Source organism: Neomonachus schauinslandi, chromosome 9 (genome assembly GCF_002201575.2).
Source record: "Neomonachus schauinslandi chromosome 9, ASM220157v2, whole genome shotgun sequence".
NCBI classification, from domain to species: Eukaryota; Metazoa; Chordata; class Mammalia; order Carnivora; family Phocidae; genus Neomonachus; species Neomonachus schauinslandi.
Window position 1 is genome coordinate 95888600 of NC_058411.1, and position 14662 is coordinate 95903261.

Sequence of the window (14662 nt, forward strand, 5' to 3'; positions counted from 1 at the left end):
GGATTTTCTCCCTCTGCCCCTCCCCCCATTCTTATTCTCTCTCTCAAATAGATAAATCTTTAATAAATAAACACATAAATATTTTAATGACCTAAAAAGGTAGTTGCTATAATTTATCACCTTTTTATAAAGTTTGCTTAGTAAGGGGCGCCTCGGTGGCTCAGTTGGTTAAGCGGCTGCCTTCAGCTCAGGTCATGATCCCGGGGTCCTGGGATTGAGCCCTGCATCGGGCTCCCTGCTCAGCAGAGAGCCTGCTTCTCCCTCTCCCTCTGCCTGCCTCTCTGCCTACTTGTGCTCTCTGTCTGTCAAATAAATAAATAAAATCTTTAAAAAAAAAGTCTGCTTAGTAAACTACCAAAAACACAGAGCTGATAAAGGTCAGGACTAGATTTGAAACTGAGCACTTCGATTCCAGACAGAGCCCATATTCTTAAACATGATGTAATACTGCCTCATCATTTTAACTTAGGTCCTACTAAATTGTTCATAACTACTACAATAGTCCTAATCTATAGGACTCATGCATCTATAACTTACCTTGCTATTGAAACTTCATTCAGTATCACTTGATTCTATATAAAATATCAAAGGTTCTCTAATGCTCTCCAAATTAAGTCCGAACTCCTTAACCTTATTTTCAACACTTTCACAATTTAGCTCTAAGCTTAAAACTACTGCTCCAGACTTCAATCTTATTACTATTATCTAAACTTCATGCTCCATCCATTTACTACTAGCCATTCCCTCTGTATGCCTTGTACTTTTTCATTTCTGCACCTTTATTCACGCTATTTCTTTTAACTCAAATGCCTCTGTGCATCTTTTATCAGTATAAACAATGCTCATTCTTTAAAGCCAAGTATATCTAACACCTATGCAGATCATTCCAAGTTATCACCCTCCCCTTTGGAAAAAAAGACCCTACTGAGCTTACTAAAGGTCCTCCTTGCTTTATTATAGTTTTATACATTCACCCCTTATCTCCCACCCAATAAACTATACATTCCCTGATGGTTGATTCCAAGACCTATTCATCACTGTCGTCTTCATAAGACCTGCTATATTATGTACCTGACAGATGTATAATAAATAGCCAAAGAATGAATATTCCATTCAGACAAAAGAGTAATCACAAAAATTATTGTTCTACAATCCTAAGTATGCTATGTCCATTCACAGAAATTGACCAGTTTTTTATTTCAGACCTATTCCAGTTGAAAGAAAAGTATTCCAGATCTTTAAAATCATATAGTTCATTTAAAAAAACACACATATAACTGAGCTTGGACAACAGTAAGGTAAAAATCAAACCAAAATCTCATCTTTTGAAAAAAAACCCTTTTTTATTCCTATAAAAATTTTCAGTAAAGGCAACATCTAATATAATCTTAATCCATTTCCTTGAATTCAGTAAATGTTTTAGAATTTATACTACTATATTTTTAAAACTAAATCAAAATTTTCTCTCCCTGTGAGCTACTGATCCCTATGAGCTATAGCATAGGTGGGACCTACTGTTCATATAAATAATTTTCAACATATACATTAACTTATTCAACAATATTTACTGAGTGCCTACCATGTGTCAGGCACTAGTCAATGCCTGGCAGAGACAAAAATCCAAACTACACATATTCTAGCGAGAGGACACAGAAAATTTTAAAAAGTACACAGTATGTCAGATGATGAAAGATAATCTGGATAAAAATGTAGAATAAAAAGGAGATAGGAAGTGCTGGGGTGAAGCACAGGGGAGAAGATACAAGGTAAAATCAAGTGGTCAAGGAAAGGTTCACTCTGATCAGAGTAGCAGCCCAAAGTAGATAAAGGAATACATACAGAAATCTGGGGAACAAGACTAGTCACAGGGACTAATAAGTACAAAGGCCCTGAAACATAGTATCATCCCTTGTTCCACCTTTTCCACTAACTCAAAGCACCAAAACAAGTACTGGCTAACCTTATCTCTATATATTAGCTGAGGACAGCAAAGACACTGATTATTTCAAGTAGCAATGGCAATGTGAACAAAATAAAGAACAACAGAGTCCAAAAAATTCCAAAGAATATTAAGAAAAAATGGTGCTCAGTTGATTCTGAGTTAAGCATGTGGTACAACCAAAGTTAATTATCAATGTCTTTAGAAATATTCATCAATAGTTCTTTCTGCACAGTAAGCAAGTTGTATACTTCTCTTTGATAAAGGAAAAATAAGAATTACTAAGCTACCTAACAATTTCAAGAATTCCAGTGGTTTGAGAAATGTACTTCAAAACTAAAAAAAGTGTTAGTCATTTTACTAGGTATCTTAGATATCTTTTTAATATTCAAATATCGTTGGAGGCCTTATTTTTGTTCTCACTTTACAATATAAATGCATAAAGATATCATCTTGGTACCACTTGTCACCACTGAAACAAATTTAGCAAGAGAATATAGGCTAATCATACCTCTAGTCTAAGGATATAATGAATAGAACTCTCTAACATCCAGCAGCAATCATTTAGATTGGTCTTCCTAACATCAGGTTTTTATTTTTTATTTATTTATTTATTTATTTTTTAAGATTTTATTTATTTATTTGAGAGAGAGAATGAGATAGAGAGAGAGCATGAGAGGGGGGAGGGTCAGAAGAAGAAGCAGACTCCCTGCTGAGCAGGGAGCCCGATGCGGGACTCAATCCCGGGACTCCAGGATCATGAGCTGAGCCGAAGGCAGTCGCTTAACCAACTGAGCCACCCAGGCGCCCCTAACATCAGGTTTTTAAAAAATTAGAACAAACCACAATTAGATACCACTTCATACCCATTAGGATGGCTGTGATCAAAAATAGATAGGGGCGCTTGGGTGGCTCAGTCAGTTAAGCGTCTGCCTTCGGCTCAGGTCATGATCCCAGGGTCCTGGGATTGAGCCCCGCATCAGGCTCCCTGCTCAGTGAGGAGTCCGCGTCTCTCTCTCTCCCTCTGTACCCAACCCAACTCTTGCTATCTCTCTCTCTCAAATCAGTAAATAAAATCTTAAAAAAAAAAAACCCAGATAATAACAAGTGTTGGCAAAGACGTAAAGAAACTGAAACCCTCACACACTGCTTGTCGGAATGTAGTGGAGGTACTTTGTAAAACAGTTTGACAGGTCTTCAAAGGCTCAACATAGAGTTACCATATAACTCAGAAATTCTAATCCTTACACACGTACAAAAGAGAAATGAAAAGACAAGTCCAGACAAAAACTTGTATACAAATGCTTATAGCAGCAATATTCATAATGGCTTCAAAATTAAAATAACCTTAACAGATAAACTATGGTAGATCTATACAATGGGATATTATTCAGCAATAAAAAATGAAGTACTGACATGCTACAACATGGACGAATCTTGAAAATATGCTAAGTGGAAGAAGCCAGTCACAAAGGATCACATATTGCATCATTCTGTTTATACGAAATGTCCACAATACATAAATCTATACAAACAAAAATTAGATTAGTGGTTGCTTAGGGATGGGAGGAGTTGGGAGGAAATGGGGATGACCGTTAATGGGTACAAGAGTTTCTTTTTGGAGTGATGACAATGTACTAAAATTAACTGTGGTGACGGCTGCACAATTCTGTAAATACACCGAAAACTATGAACTGTACAATTTAAAGGAATGAATTAAATGGTATATGAACTATATCTCAATAAAGATGTCATATATACACAATTTAAGTTAAATAATTTTTCAATATAAAGATTTTAAAAAGATCAACTAGTTACCTGAGATCTTCTGAATGCTTCTTAAAAATACAAAACCTTTTACTTGGACGGTTACTATGAAAGCTGGAGAGACAAAACAGATATTATTAATTTTATTATACAGTAAGTCTTATTCATTTATAGCTTTATTATCAAGTTTGTACTTAAAGTTTCTAGTTTTACATAAAAGATCATGATATAAATAATAAAATAATGCTTGCCATCCCTGTTTAATTCAATGTTTTATCCTAAATTCCACTTTATCCTTTTATTTTCTAATGACACATATTTCTCTAAGTATATTCTTATAAGATCAGTACCTTACCATTACATAAAAAAAGGAAATACTTAAAATTCTTTTTAAAAAGTAAAGTACCTCAAACTAGTTTTTTTCATCTGTTAAGGAACAGGTGAAGACAAATTCTTGCAAATAACATGAATCATTATCAATCATCATTTTTTAAAAATCATTTTTCAATCTTAACATGCCTATATCGGGGGAGGGGGAGTAAAATCCAAATGATCTGTGAAGTAAAGTACTTCAGCTAATTGCCACTGTTTACCATTTGTAAAATCAAACATTTAGAGAGTTCTTTGCAATTACTAGAAGTTCTATAAAAAACAAACTAAAGCAGAACTCTTGAGCTAAAATAATGCTCCCCCTAAACACAAAACAGAGAACCTCTAACCAAACTTTGTAGCCAATGATAATAGCTTTCATATACCTTTTTAAATCTGGTAAAGAAAGCTTTCCTGTATTAGAAACCCAGGATTAGCTTTAGCACAGTACTATTCAAAGTGGAGTCATAGACTAGTAACATCAGCATCGCCAAAGAGCTTATTTAGAAATGCAAATTCTTGTGCCCCCCCCCCCCCCCACAAACCTAACTGAATTAATCTCTGGCAGTGGGGCCTACCAGAACCTGTTTTAACAAGTTTTTCCAGTAATTCTTATGCAAGCTAAAGATTGAGAAGCGGTAGCCCTAGTTTGCACTGGAAGACTCAAAGTAGCCAACACACCAGGTCAATGGTAACTCTCAGATACAAGGTAACCATCATCAGTACAGCATGTACTGTATGGGAAAAGAAATACTGTGACTTGCTATAATCCCCAGAAAATGTCCTTAGAAGACTTCTAAGTCATTTCTTCAATTTGGGGATAACTACTATTAAATATAAGACATTTATATGAATATCTTATAAATATAACACAACATCACAAAAATATTAAGTAGGTTTTTTTTTTTTAGAAGAGAACATTGGGAGTTAGGAAACACTGAAATTATATGCAAAAATTTGTGCACATAACTGTTTCTTCAGAAGAATAAATCCAAGATTTTATCTGAGGCTCAAAGAATGTGAACCAAAATAAGTTATTTTTTAAATGAGATTTAAAAGTTACTTTTAAAAGTTATTTTTTCTTTTTCCTCAGACAATTTTGGTTTGAGAAGAGAAAAAAAATTACATTTTAGGGTCTTTGATGGCTTCCATTCTGTCTACAACTTGTAACTTATTAAAATGTTGGTAATTTTAAAATTCTAGTTGTCCAAATCCAGTTTTAATTTAGAGTTTCCAATCTACAAAAAAAACTTATAGTGCCTCTTTATTTGTATGTTACACAAATTCCATCCTTTTATTATTATTCTTGTATTATAGTCTATAGCTCACAAATAAGAAGGAAAAAAATTCTTTTTCCTATTAGATCTGCATAAAGTTAATAACAATATAGAAATAAATCTAAGAGAAGAGAAAAAAGGTTACGATTTTAAAAACAACAGTAAAAACATATGTTAAAGTCTAGGTTTTAAAAATTCACCACCTGGTTATATGACTGTACATAATTATCAAAACTCATTAAGCTATTCTCTAAACATAAGTTAATTTCATTGTTTATAAATTATACCTCAATAAGACTAGAGGGGAAAAAACTCCTTTTGACCATATTTTCTTAATAATCTCAATTCAGTACCATTAACAACTTTGTTTCTGATGAAACACAAAAGGAACATCAATAATATTGATGGTATGCCTACTACTTAAGACATTACACTAGAGGTTGAAGATACAAAAAAAAAAGAGGGCAAGCTGTCAAAGTCCAGGGGTGAGTGGGGGGAGGGGAAAAAGTCAAACAACATCTAGCACAGAATAATGCCTAACAAGTGCTTTTAAATGAATGAATACATATTCATAAATAATTATAAGATAAACGTTAATAGTGATACATACAAAGTTTTGTGGCTGCATGAAGGAAAACTGCAAGTAAATGGAAAAGAAGCCAACTAACAATCAGGACTTCATTTCAGTTAAGAAGGTCACTACTGCCTTGCTCCAGACAAAGCAAAGAGCAAGATACAGAGGGATTTTCAGGAAAAAAGCACTAAAGGAGCTGGAAAAGTGGTTAGAAATTAAATATTGAAAGGTCTTATACTCTACAGAATATCTGAACTTCATGACTATTAATGTTAGGAAGGCAAAGGATTTTAGGCCAAAAATGACCTGATCAGACATACCTACTGTAGTAACAGAAGAAAGGAAGAACTGGAGGGGGGAGGGGGCGGACTGTAGACAGGACATCAGTTATGATGCTATCACAATAATCCAATTGTTCTTCTAATGACTATTACTTAATGCCAATAAATCTATACAAAATATATAATGAACTCAAACACATCTTATAAAAATTAATTCAGTGCTCTGTCTTATCCATTGTATAGGAACAAACTGTTATACCAGCTTTCTTTTTCCTTGGAAAAATTTTAGATCATCCTTCTAAGCCTATGTGAAATGTCATTTATAGAATACCTCCCCTTTTTTCCTGTTGAAAGAACTCATTCTTACCTTCTTGTGCTCTCATAGTCATCTGTTTACCACCTTAAGTTAGGTAAATATTATCTCTCCTACTAAAATTGTTAAAATTAGAGGCAAGGACTTTATCCACAATACCTAATAATGACAACTTAGAAATGATAACAGCTATAATTACTTGAACATCTCCTAAGTAAAAATCATTTTATTAAGCACTTTAAGTACATTTTCTGTAATTATCACAATGACTTTCTTTTTGAGAAAAGGAAACTGGGAGTCAGGTTAAGTAACTTGCCCAAAGTCACAGGTAATAAATAAGTGGTGAAGCTTGGATTCAAATCCAGATTTGTCTGATTCTTCACCACCAGCTTGCCATACTTCTTAGCAAATAGTAAACTCTGCTAGAAAAAGAGATATTAAATACTTATGTCCATTAACTTAATTCTATTACATGTAGAGAAAAACCTTTCTTATACATCATGTTGAGGAATAACAATATTACATGGTAATTTGTTTCCATTTTTTTCAGGTGACTTCTAGTGCTACCTGAAGGCTATAAGCAAATAAGGTGCAGTAATTTAAACAACCAAACCCAAATAATACTATTATTTTTAAAAAATCACTTAAAATTACATGTTTAATGATGCTCTTCTTCAAGAGTCTTATTCCAAAAAGTTTCCAAATGCATCAAGATTTTTTAATATCCGCTTGAGATTTTATTTAGAGCTTTTTATAATTACAACAAATAATGACTTGCTGTTTGTAATGTGCTAGGTGACAAGGCGAATACAAACAGCCTCTTCTTAAGGAAATAATATAGACACAAATATAATAAAAGGCAAAATAAATGAATGATACACAGCTCAAAGTGAGGAATGATCCTTGTGAGTGGTTGTGGTGATCAGACACTCCCAAAAAAAGAAGGTAAATGGAGAGGAAGAATAGGGACATTCTAGAGATTTAAAAAGAATAAGGAATCACCACTGACAAAAATGAGTTATGCAGGGGCGCCTGGGTGGCTCAGATGGTTAAGCGTCTGCCTTTGCCTTGGGTAATCATGATCCCAAGTTCCTGGGATCGAGCCCCACATCGGGCTCCTGGCTCAGTGGGGAGCCTGCTTCTCCCTCTTCGTCTGCCTCTTCCCCTGCTCATGCTCTCTCTTTCTCTCTCTCTCTGTGCCACAAATGAATAAATAAAATCTTTTTTAAAAAATGAGTTATGCAATAAACTTTACTCTGGGGAAGAGTAGTCAGTTTATGGGAATGGGGCAAATATGAGACCAGAGGGAAAGAGACCAATTGAGAGTACAGAGGTGGTATAGGATAGAGATTAAAGGTACTCATCCTCTGGAGAAAATGAAGCTCCTACACATACAGAACTCAACCTATAATAATGAATCCACACTGGGCAGAGGTAATGGTGGCCATTCAAGGAGATACCCAAGACAGGGAAGGAGGCAAGTGTACCAGTAGATAAAAAGGAAAAGAGACCTACCAAACCCTAAAAGTGGCAGTGGAATCTTTCGGTTCCATAAGAGGCTAACAATGAGTAGGAGGTCAGTGTGTGAAGAAAATGAAGTGCAGGGTTGGGGCTCACTGGGAACAGGCAAAAGGCTATGGAGGGAGGTGGGCTAATCGGCAATGTTGGAATAGAATGGATTTGAAGGTTCCATAGGACAGGTGGGAAGCCTATGATAAATGGGAGAGGGAAAGGTGAAACGACCCTTGGTTTAACAAAACAGAAAACATTTTCCAATTTGACCCCCTACAAATTAAGGGCAGAATTAAAGCCCCATTCGGGCAACCATGTATTTGTCCACACAGCAGTATACTGGGAGAAAGGATGCCTGGAGCCTGGTTTAGAGGAAATGGAATATAGGTGTAGACCACTGCAGTAGTTGGGAAGCAGAGTAGCAGAATGCAAAAAGGGGAGTCTCAGAAAGCCATGATGCACAGTGGCTGATCGAGAGAACTTCACAAGCTTAAGAAACTTGGGATAGTGAACTATTTCCAGCTGGTGTTCCACATGCACAGAAATGATGCCCTGAAAGAGTATTTGGGTAGTCATTGTGTGAATTCTAGACAGATGATAATGTTTGGTTCATTCTTTTTAGATGCTAGTGAATCAAAGGTAAAAATACATATAAAATAATTGGAAATACAGAGTTGGATCTCAGGAAGACTAAGGACTAAAATTGGAAGATTTAAAGTTGAAAGTTAAAAGTGACTGGTTAAGTTACCAAAAAAGGAAATGTAAAGAAGGATGATGAGTTAAAGGAAGAAAAGGCAATGAAATAGAGTAGCCAAAAAAGAAGAAAAAAGATAGTGGTAACAGTTTAACAGAAGCTGAAGAGAATACTTTCAAAAATGAGTGATGACAACTTCAAATACTCTAAAGAAGTCATGAAGTAGTAAGAGTGAAAAAAAGTGAATAAACATGGTGATAAATAATCTTTAAAGGAGCAGTGTTAGTTGGTAGATGGGGATGATATTCAAAAGGTAAAGAAATGAATCACAAATAAGCTAGTAAACACTTTTTTTTTTTAAAGTAGGCTCCATGCCTAGTGTGGAGCCCAACACAGGGCTGAACTCACGACTCTGAGGTCCTGAGATTGAGACCTGAGCTGACATCAAGAATCAGACACTTAACCAACTGAGCCACCCAGGTGCCCCATTACAAATATTCATGGTAAGAGGAAGACAAAATATAAGGATAGTAGGCAGTAGGGACAAATTTCCTTCATCTTAAAAAAATTACCTGAAAATGTTTATAAGTAGAAGGAACCTGGGAGAGAGAAGAAATGAAGTTGTAAGTTAACTGAACAAGACTGTATAAGAACTAGAGGTGACAAGGGACAGGGTTAGCTTTGGAGAAATAGAACATACGTGATTTCTGAGATCAATGTCTAGAATAAAAGTAACAAGAAAAACATTTGACGTTTTAGATTATTTAAAAGGATGACTTCCAACTGAGTACTTACTAGTAGACCAGGTTAACAGCTACGAGACTAAAATAAAATCTCCAGAGTACTGGAAAAAGTTTAAATAAACATTGTAGATAAAACACGACATCAAAAACTAATGATGTACTATATGTTGGCTAACTGAATAGAATAAAAAAAAAACTAAAAAAGAAGTATTAAAAAATAAAGAAGTATTTTAAAATAAAAAGATAGGACCCAGTCAAAGTTAAAGACCACAAAGTCAGAGTTGATTGAATCAAACACCGGTTGAGTAGTCTAGAACTGAGCATAAACTTCAGGAGAGGAAGATGTTCTAGTCTCATGTTGGGTTTTATGCCAAGTGAGCACGACTAAAAATGTAAAGGATTTCACAGCAAAAACAAAGCAGCAATCAAAACAGATGACCCTGAGGGTGAGGTTGACTATAAAATTAAATAGGTGCTGCTGGACTGGAAAAAGGAGTCAAAGTCCTAAAAACTCAAAAGGAGTTATCCTACAGGGTAAGAGGAATTGGAAAGAAATGAACAGTGGGTATGATGAGATTAAAATGGTACTGTGGTATAAGAAAGGGGGTACAATAACTTAACAGTTGATGTGAAGCACTGGCACTGAAGAAGTCCAGGTACCTGATGTCAGGCTAATAAGGAGGAAAGAATGTATGAGAGAGGTGTTAAGCCATCAAGAAAGGTGGGCAAATCCTTGAAAACAGTAGCTGAGAAGTGACCAGAAAGTAACATAGAGGTCATTTTATGATCTGTAAGAAAATCACTTTCATCCTTCAGTTCTAACTTAAAAAAAAAAAAAAGAACCACCTCACTTTGAATAATCAACCTAACTGCTCTATATCTAAACAATTTTTGACTACTTTTAAAAAAATAAAAATCCATCCTAAGGGATGCCTCTATTAATGAGATACAAATGAAAGCAATGTGGGCTGTGAAAGCTTTCTCTGCATAGAGCAAATATTAGCTACTCAAATAACCCAAGTTGAATGAATTAATAAAAAAGAATTCCCCAACAACAGTGGCCTCATGTCTCTCATTCCACTGAATGAATGCAAGGATAGATGGTTTGATGGGTAGATGGACAGACAGAGACCATGGATTATAGAGAAAGAGAGAGAGAAAAACAGACCCAATAAAGTTCCTAAGATCACTAAAAATCTTACAGTCCCTCAAAGTAACTGCTTTGAAAGAATAATATTCATGAGATTACATGTATTTGTTTGGTAAATATATTTAAAACATTTGACTTTCTATATTTGAAAATGACCATTTAAAAAATTCTATAGGAAAAAAAAATGCCCATAGAGAAACCATTTCCCTAACAAACCTATCCTAATTTCTTAGTCTAACTGTTCTTATAATTTTAGTTCCAGTAATTTTATGAGTTACGATGCTGGGAAAATAGTTCCAGGCATTATCCTAAAAGTTCCCTATTATGAGACATTTAGCTCCTTAAAGGATAACTGTTTTAAAACAAACTTTCTGAACTATAATTTTAATTGGTAATTACCGATGTTTAACTCATCTTACCTCATCATATGATTTACATAGGCTTTGCTACAGCTAGTGTTGTATCTGCAAAAACTACAATGGACATACGTAGGAAAGTGATTTGCAAAATCTTTTATTTCGGAACAACACTCAATGCACTTGTGAACTCCCCGACGATACCTTATGGAGATATAAAGAAAATGATAAAAATATATTTTAAAACAAAAATAATAAGGAAGGGCCTTATTAATATTCTGTTAATTAAGGCCAAGGTGTTTAAATGAACATAAGAGTTATAATTTGAAAAATCTGTTATGGAACAACAACTAGAGTAAGTGTAAACAATCTAACATAAGTCAGTGTTTTTCATTGGCATAAAAGGAATTAAATTAAGCAATACAAACATCACAAGATATAAGCACAACATATAATAATACCAATATAATAAATGAATATTATAAAAAATAATTCAAGTACTGTTCAATAGTTGTAAAAAAAAATACCTTTTTATTATTTGCTTGGCCTTTATGTCATAGTGATAGCATATAAATGTACAAGAGAGCTGTGTAATAGAGTAAATCTATATTAAATAAAGTTTTTATACTTAAGATTAAATTAGTGTTATATATGAGGAATAAAAGATTACCTTAAGTTCCTCAATGCTGTATTGACTTTACTTTTTTTATTGCTACTAGCCAATGTGCTTTGTTTCTTTTGCATATTAGAGATTTTTGATTTATATTTAGATTTACTTCCATTAGGCTTACTTGCATTAGGTTTACTTGTATTGGATTTAGTTGGATTAGGTTTGCTTGTGTTAGATTTTGTGGGATTTTTAGCAGTTATATTTTTAGTCCTTGGAGGTGAGAGCTGAAGGGTAGAAGTGCTTGCACTAATGGAAGGTGTAGTTGAAGATCCTGACTGAAGCGGTCCAACTGAAGCTCGAATAGTAACCTACAAAAATGGATAATGTTTGCTTTAGAAAATTAATCATGGCATTAGTATTAAAATATCACTGTATAACAAAAAGTTAAACATTGAGTATTTGGAAAGGGCAAGTATAAACTATAATTGGATAAGTCTTCCATTTATTCTAAATGTTCATACCAATTAAATTATATTAAACTTGATATTTATTCACTTGTAATACTACATTTTTGTATTGATATCAGTCATGTTAACAGTTATTAATGTATAATTAGGAGTTAATGCAAATTATATGACTACTGAAAGAGCACATTCCATAGCTATTTTTATGCTCTGATATAACTTAAATAATTCACAAACACAGAGATCAAAATTTAAATCTCAGAGCCCAAAAAATAATTCTAGAAAGGCCTGCATTACCCCTCAAAAACTATAAAACAAAAAGATCTAGAGTAAACACGACCTCCTCTTTCCAGGGGCTCATTAGGCAGGATTTATGTATACAAAGGTTATGGGAGTGGTTACATTAATTCATTATACTGATGGAGAGTTTAGTAATATTTAGAATTTCCTTAAAGAGAACTAATATAAAGCTTATCATTTAGTATCCAGAAATTATATTTGTTGGTTGGCAATGAAAAACAATTGCCTACCAACATTCTCATTAATCATTTAACTATACTTCTCGCATGTATTTGAGGAACAGACTATGAGGAAGTCCTATGAAATACATGTGTTTTGGTATCACACAAAAGCACTGGACTAGGAATCAAAAGACCTGAGGTTAAATCTCATACCATGCCTTCCTAGCCATGTGACCTTGAATAAGTAACTTATCCTCTTCTTTATCTACAATATGGCGCAATAACTGCCTTATCTTCCTCACTGGATTGCTGTATGGATTAAGTAATAGAATGTATGAAAAAGCATACCAAAAGCCTTATTCTAAGGTGCTATAAAAACATTTAGTATCATTATTAATATTATTACTATTATTAATAAGGGAAAATATGAGAGAGGACTGCACTGCTTACATTAGTGTTCTGCATGTCTAGTTCCAGCATGGAATGAATGGACTGCAGGGAAGGATGCTGGATAGCTTCTCTTGCTCTAGGTCTTCAGAGCATGGCTTTATATTGTTTTAGTTAATTCAAATAATAGACATACCCACATTCAAAGGTAAGTACCCAAAGCCAAATATAAATGTTTTGGGGATTATTTCACTTTGGATTATCCATGCCTCTGTTTCCCTCCACTGGAGCAAATATTCAAGAGCTGACTGTATATAAAGAAGTCAGAGAAAACAGAGGTATATAAGGCAAAAAGGGAAAAGTAAATTACAATCATCAGTATAGTCAGACATGTTGTTTGCTCACTTAAAACATAATGCTATCCAGCAGCAGAACTTGCTTCTCTGACAGTAGACTCAGTAATAACAACGTCAATAAAGATCTGAGAACCTATGGCACTCAAGGCACTATACCAGATGCTGAGGACACAAAGATAAAACATGAGTCCTGATCTCAAGCATCTTATAGTTTAGCAGATAAAACCAACATATACACTGCCAACTGGAATAGCTCAAACACAGCCTATATAAAATTGACACAACCCACTGACCCAGGGAATAGTTAATCTAGTTGCACTTTTTACAAAGGAATATCACTTTAGCACAGCACACACCACTGACCATAAAACGATGGTCAGAAGGTTTTTTTTCTAGATATAGGAATGATAAAACCTAAAATTAAAGGCTTAATAAAAATCAGACATCATTTTTTAAAGTATATTCAACAGATAAAAGAAGGCAGGAGTTAATTTCTATTATCACAGAAAATGTTAAAATACAACACATTTAAACTCACTTTTGTTCCAGGAGGCAATCCTTCCAGTTGTTTAGGTTTTATAAATGTTCTATGATGTTGAGTCTTATGATCCATTTTCTCTTTGCATGTCAAAAATTGCAGTCTGCATTTTGTACAGCGATGTATTCCTTTTTTCTGTTTTAACAGAAAAAGGGAGGAAAAATAATTTCTACAACCACAAATCTTGTATCCTTAAATTGCTCTAATTTTAATGATACCTAAATAATTTTAAAACTAGTATTTTAGGGCGCCTGGGTGGCTCAGTTGGTTAAGCGACTGCCTTCGGCTCAGGTCATGATCCTGGAGTCCCGGGATCGAGTCCCACATCAGGCTCCCTGCTCAGCAGGGAGTCTGCTTCTCCCTCTGACCCTCCTCCCTCTCATGCCCTCTGTCTCTCATTCTCTCTGTCTCAAATAAATAAATAAAATCTTTAAAAAAAAAAAAAAAAAAAAAAAAAAAACTAGTATTTTACATCACCCATAAAAATAACAGCAAATTTTATCTCATTTTTTAAAACACTCTGCATTAGTATTTGGGTTTCAAAAATGTCTATTCCTATACAGACATTGAACGTAAAAGTTCTATCTGTAGGTTCTAATGAAAGTTCTCTCAACAGTGGTGTGAAAGCTCATCAAATTATAATTTTAAAGTGTTTAGACACATGATATGGTTAAAACTATACTATGTTTTTATCCTAGACAAAAGTAAATTCTTCTTAATTTTTGCTATTTCCAGTTGGTTGACAAGTTGGTAAAATAAATTCAATTAACCAGACATTTCAAAGAAGGTCGTTATAGAAATGGTTGTATAAAGTAGTGCTGTCTAATATAACTTTCTGCAATGATGAAAATGTTCTACAGCTGCACTGTCC

At 34.2% G+C, this 14662-nt stretch overlaps 1 protein-coding gene across 1 annotated transcript in view; it reads right to left on the bottom strand.

Annotated features, from left to right (window-relative positions):
• ZNF280D (zinc finger protein 280D) overlaps positions 1-14662 on the bottom strand; it is a 124587-nt gene that overhangs the window by 49033 nt on the left and 60892 nt on the right. Inside the window, exons 14-17 of the mRNA XM_021693807.2 lie at positions 13792-13926; positions 11646-11953; positions 11039-11179; positions 3758-3820 (exon numbers count right to left, since the gene is read on the bottom strand). Of these exons, the coding sequence (XP_021549482.1) occupies positions 3758-3820; positions 11039-11179; positions 11646-11953; positions 13792-13926 (647 nt within the window). The remainder of the gene's footprint in view (positions 1-3757; positions 3821-11038; positions 11180-11645; positions 11954-13791; positions 13927-14662) is intronic.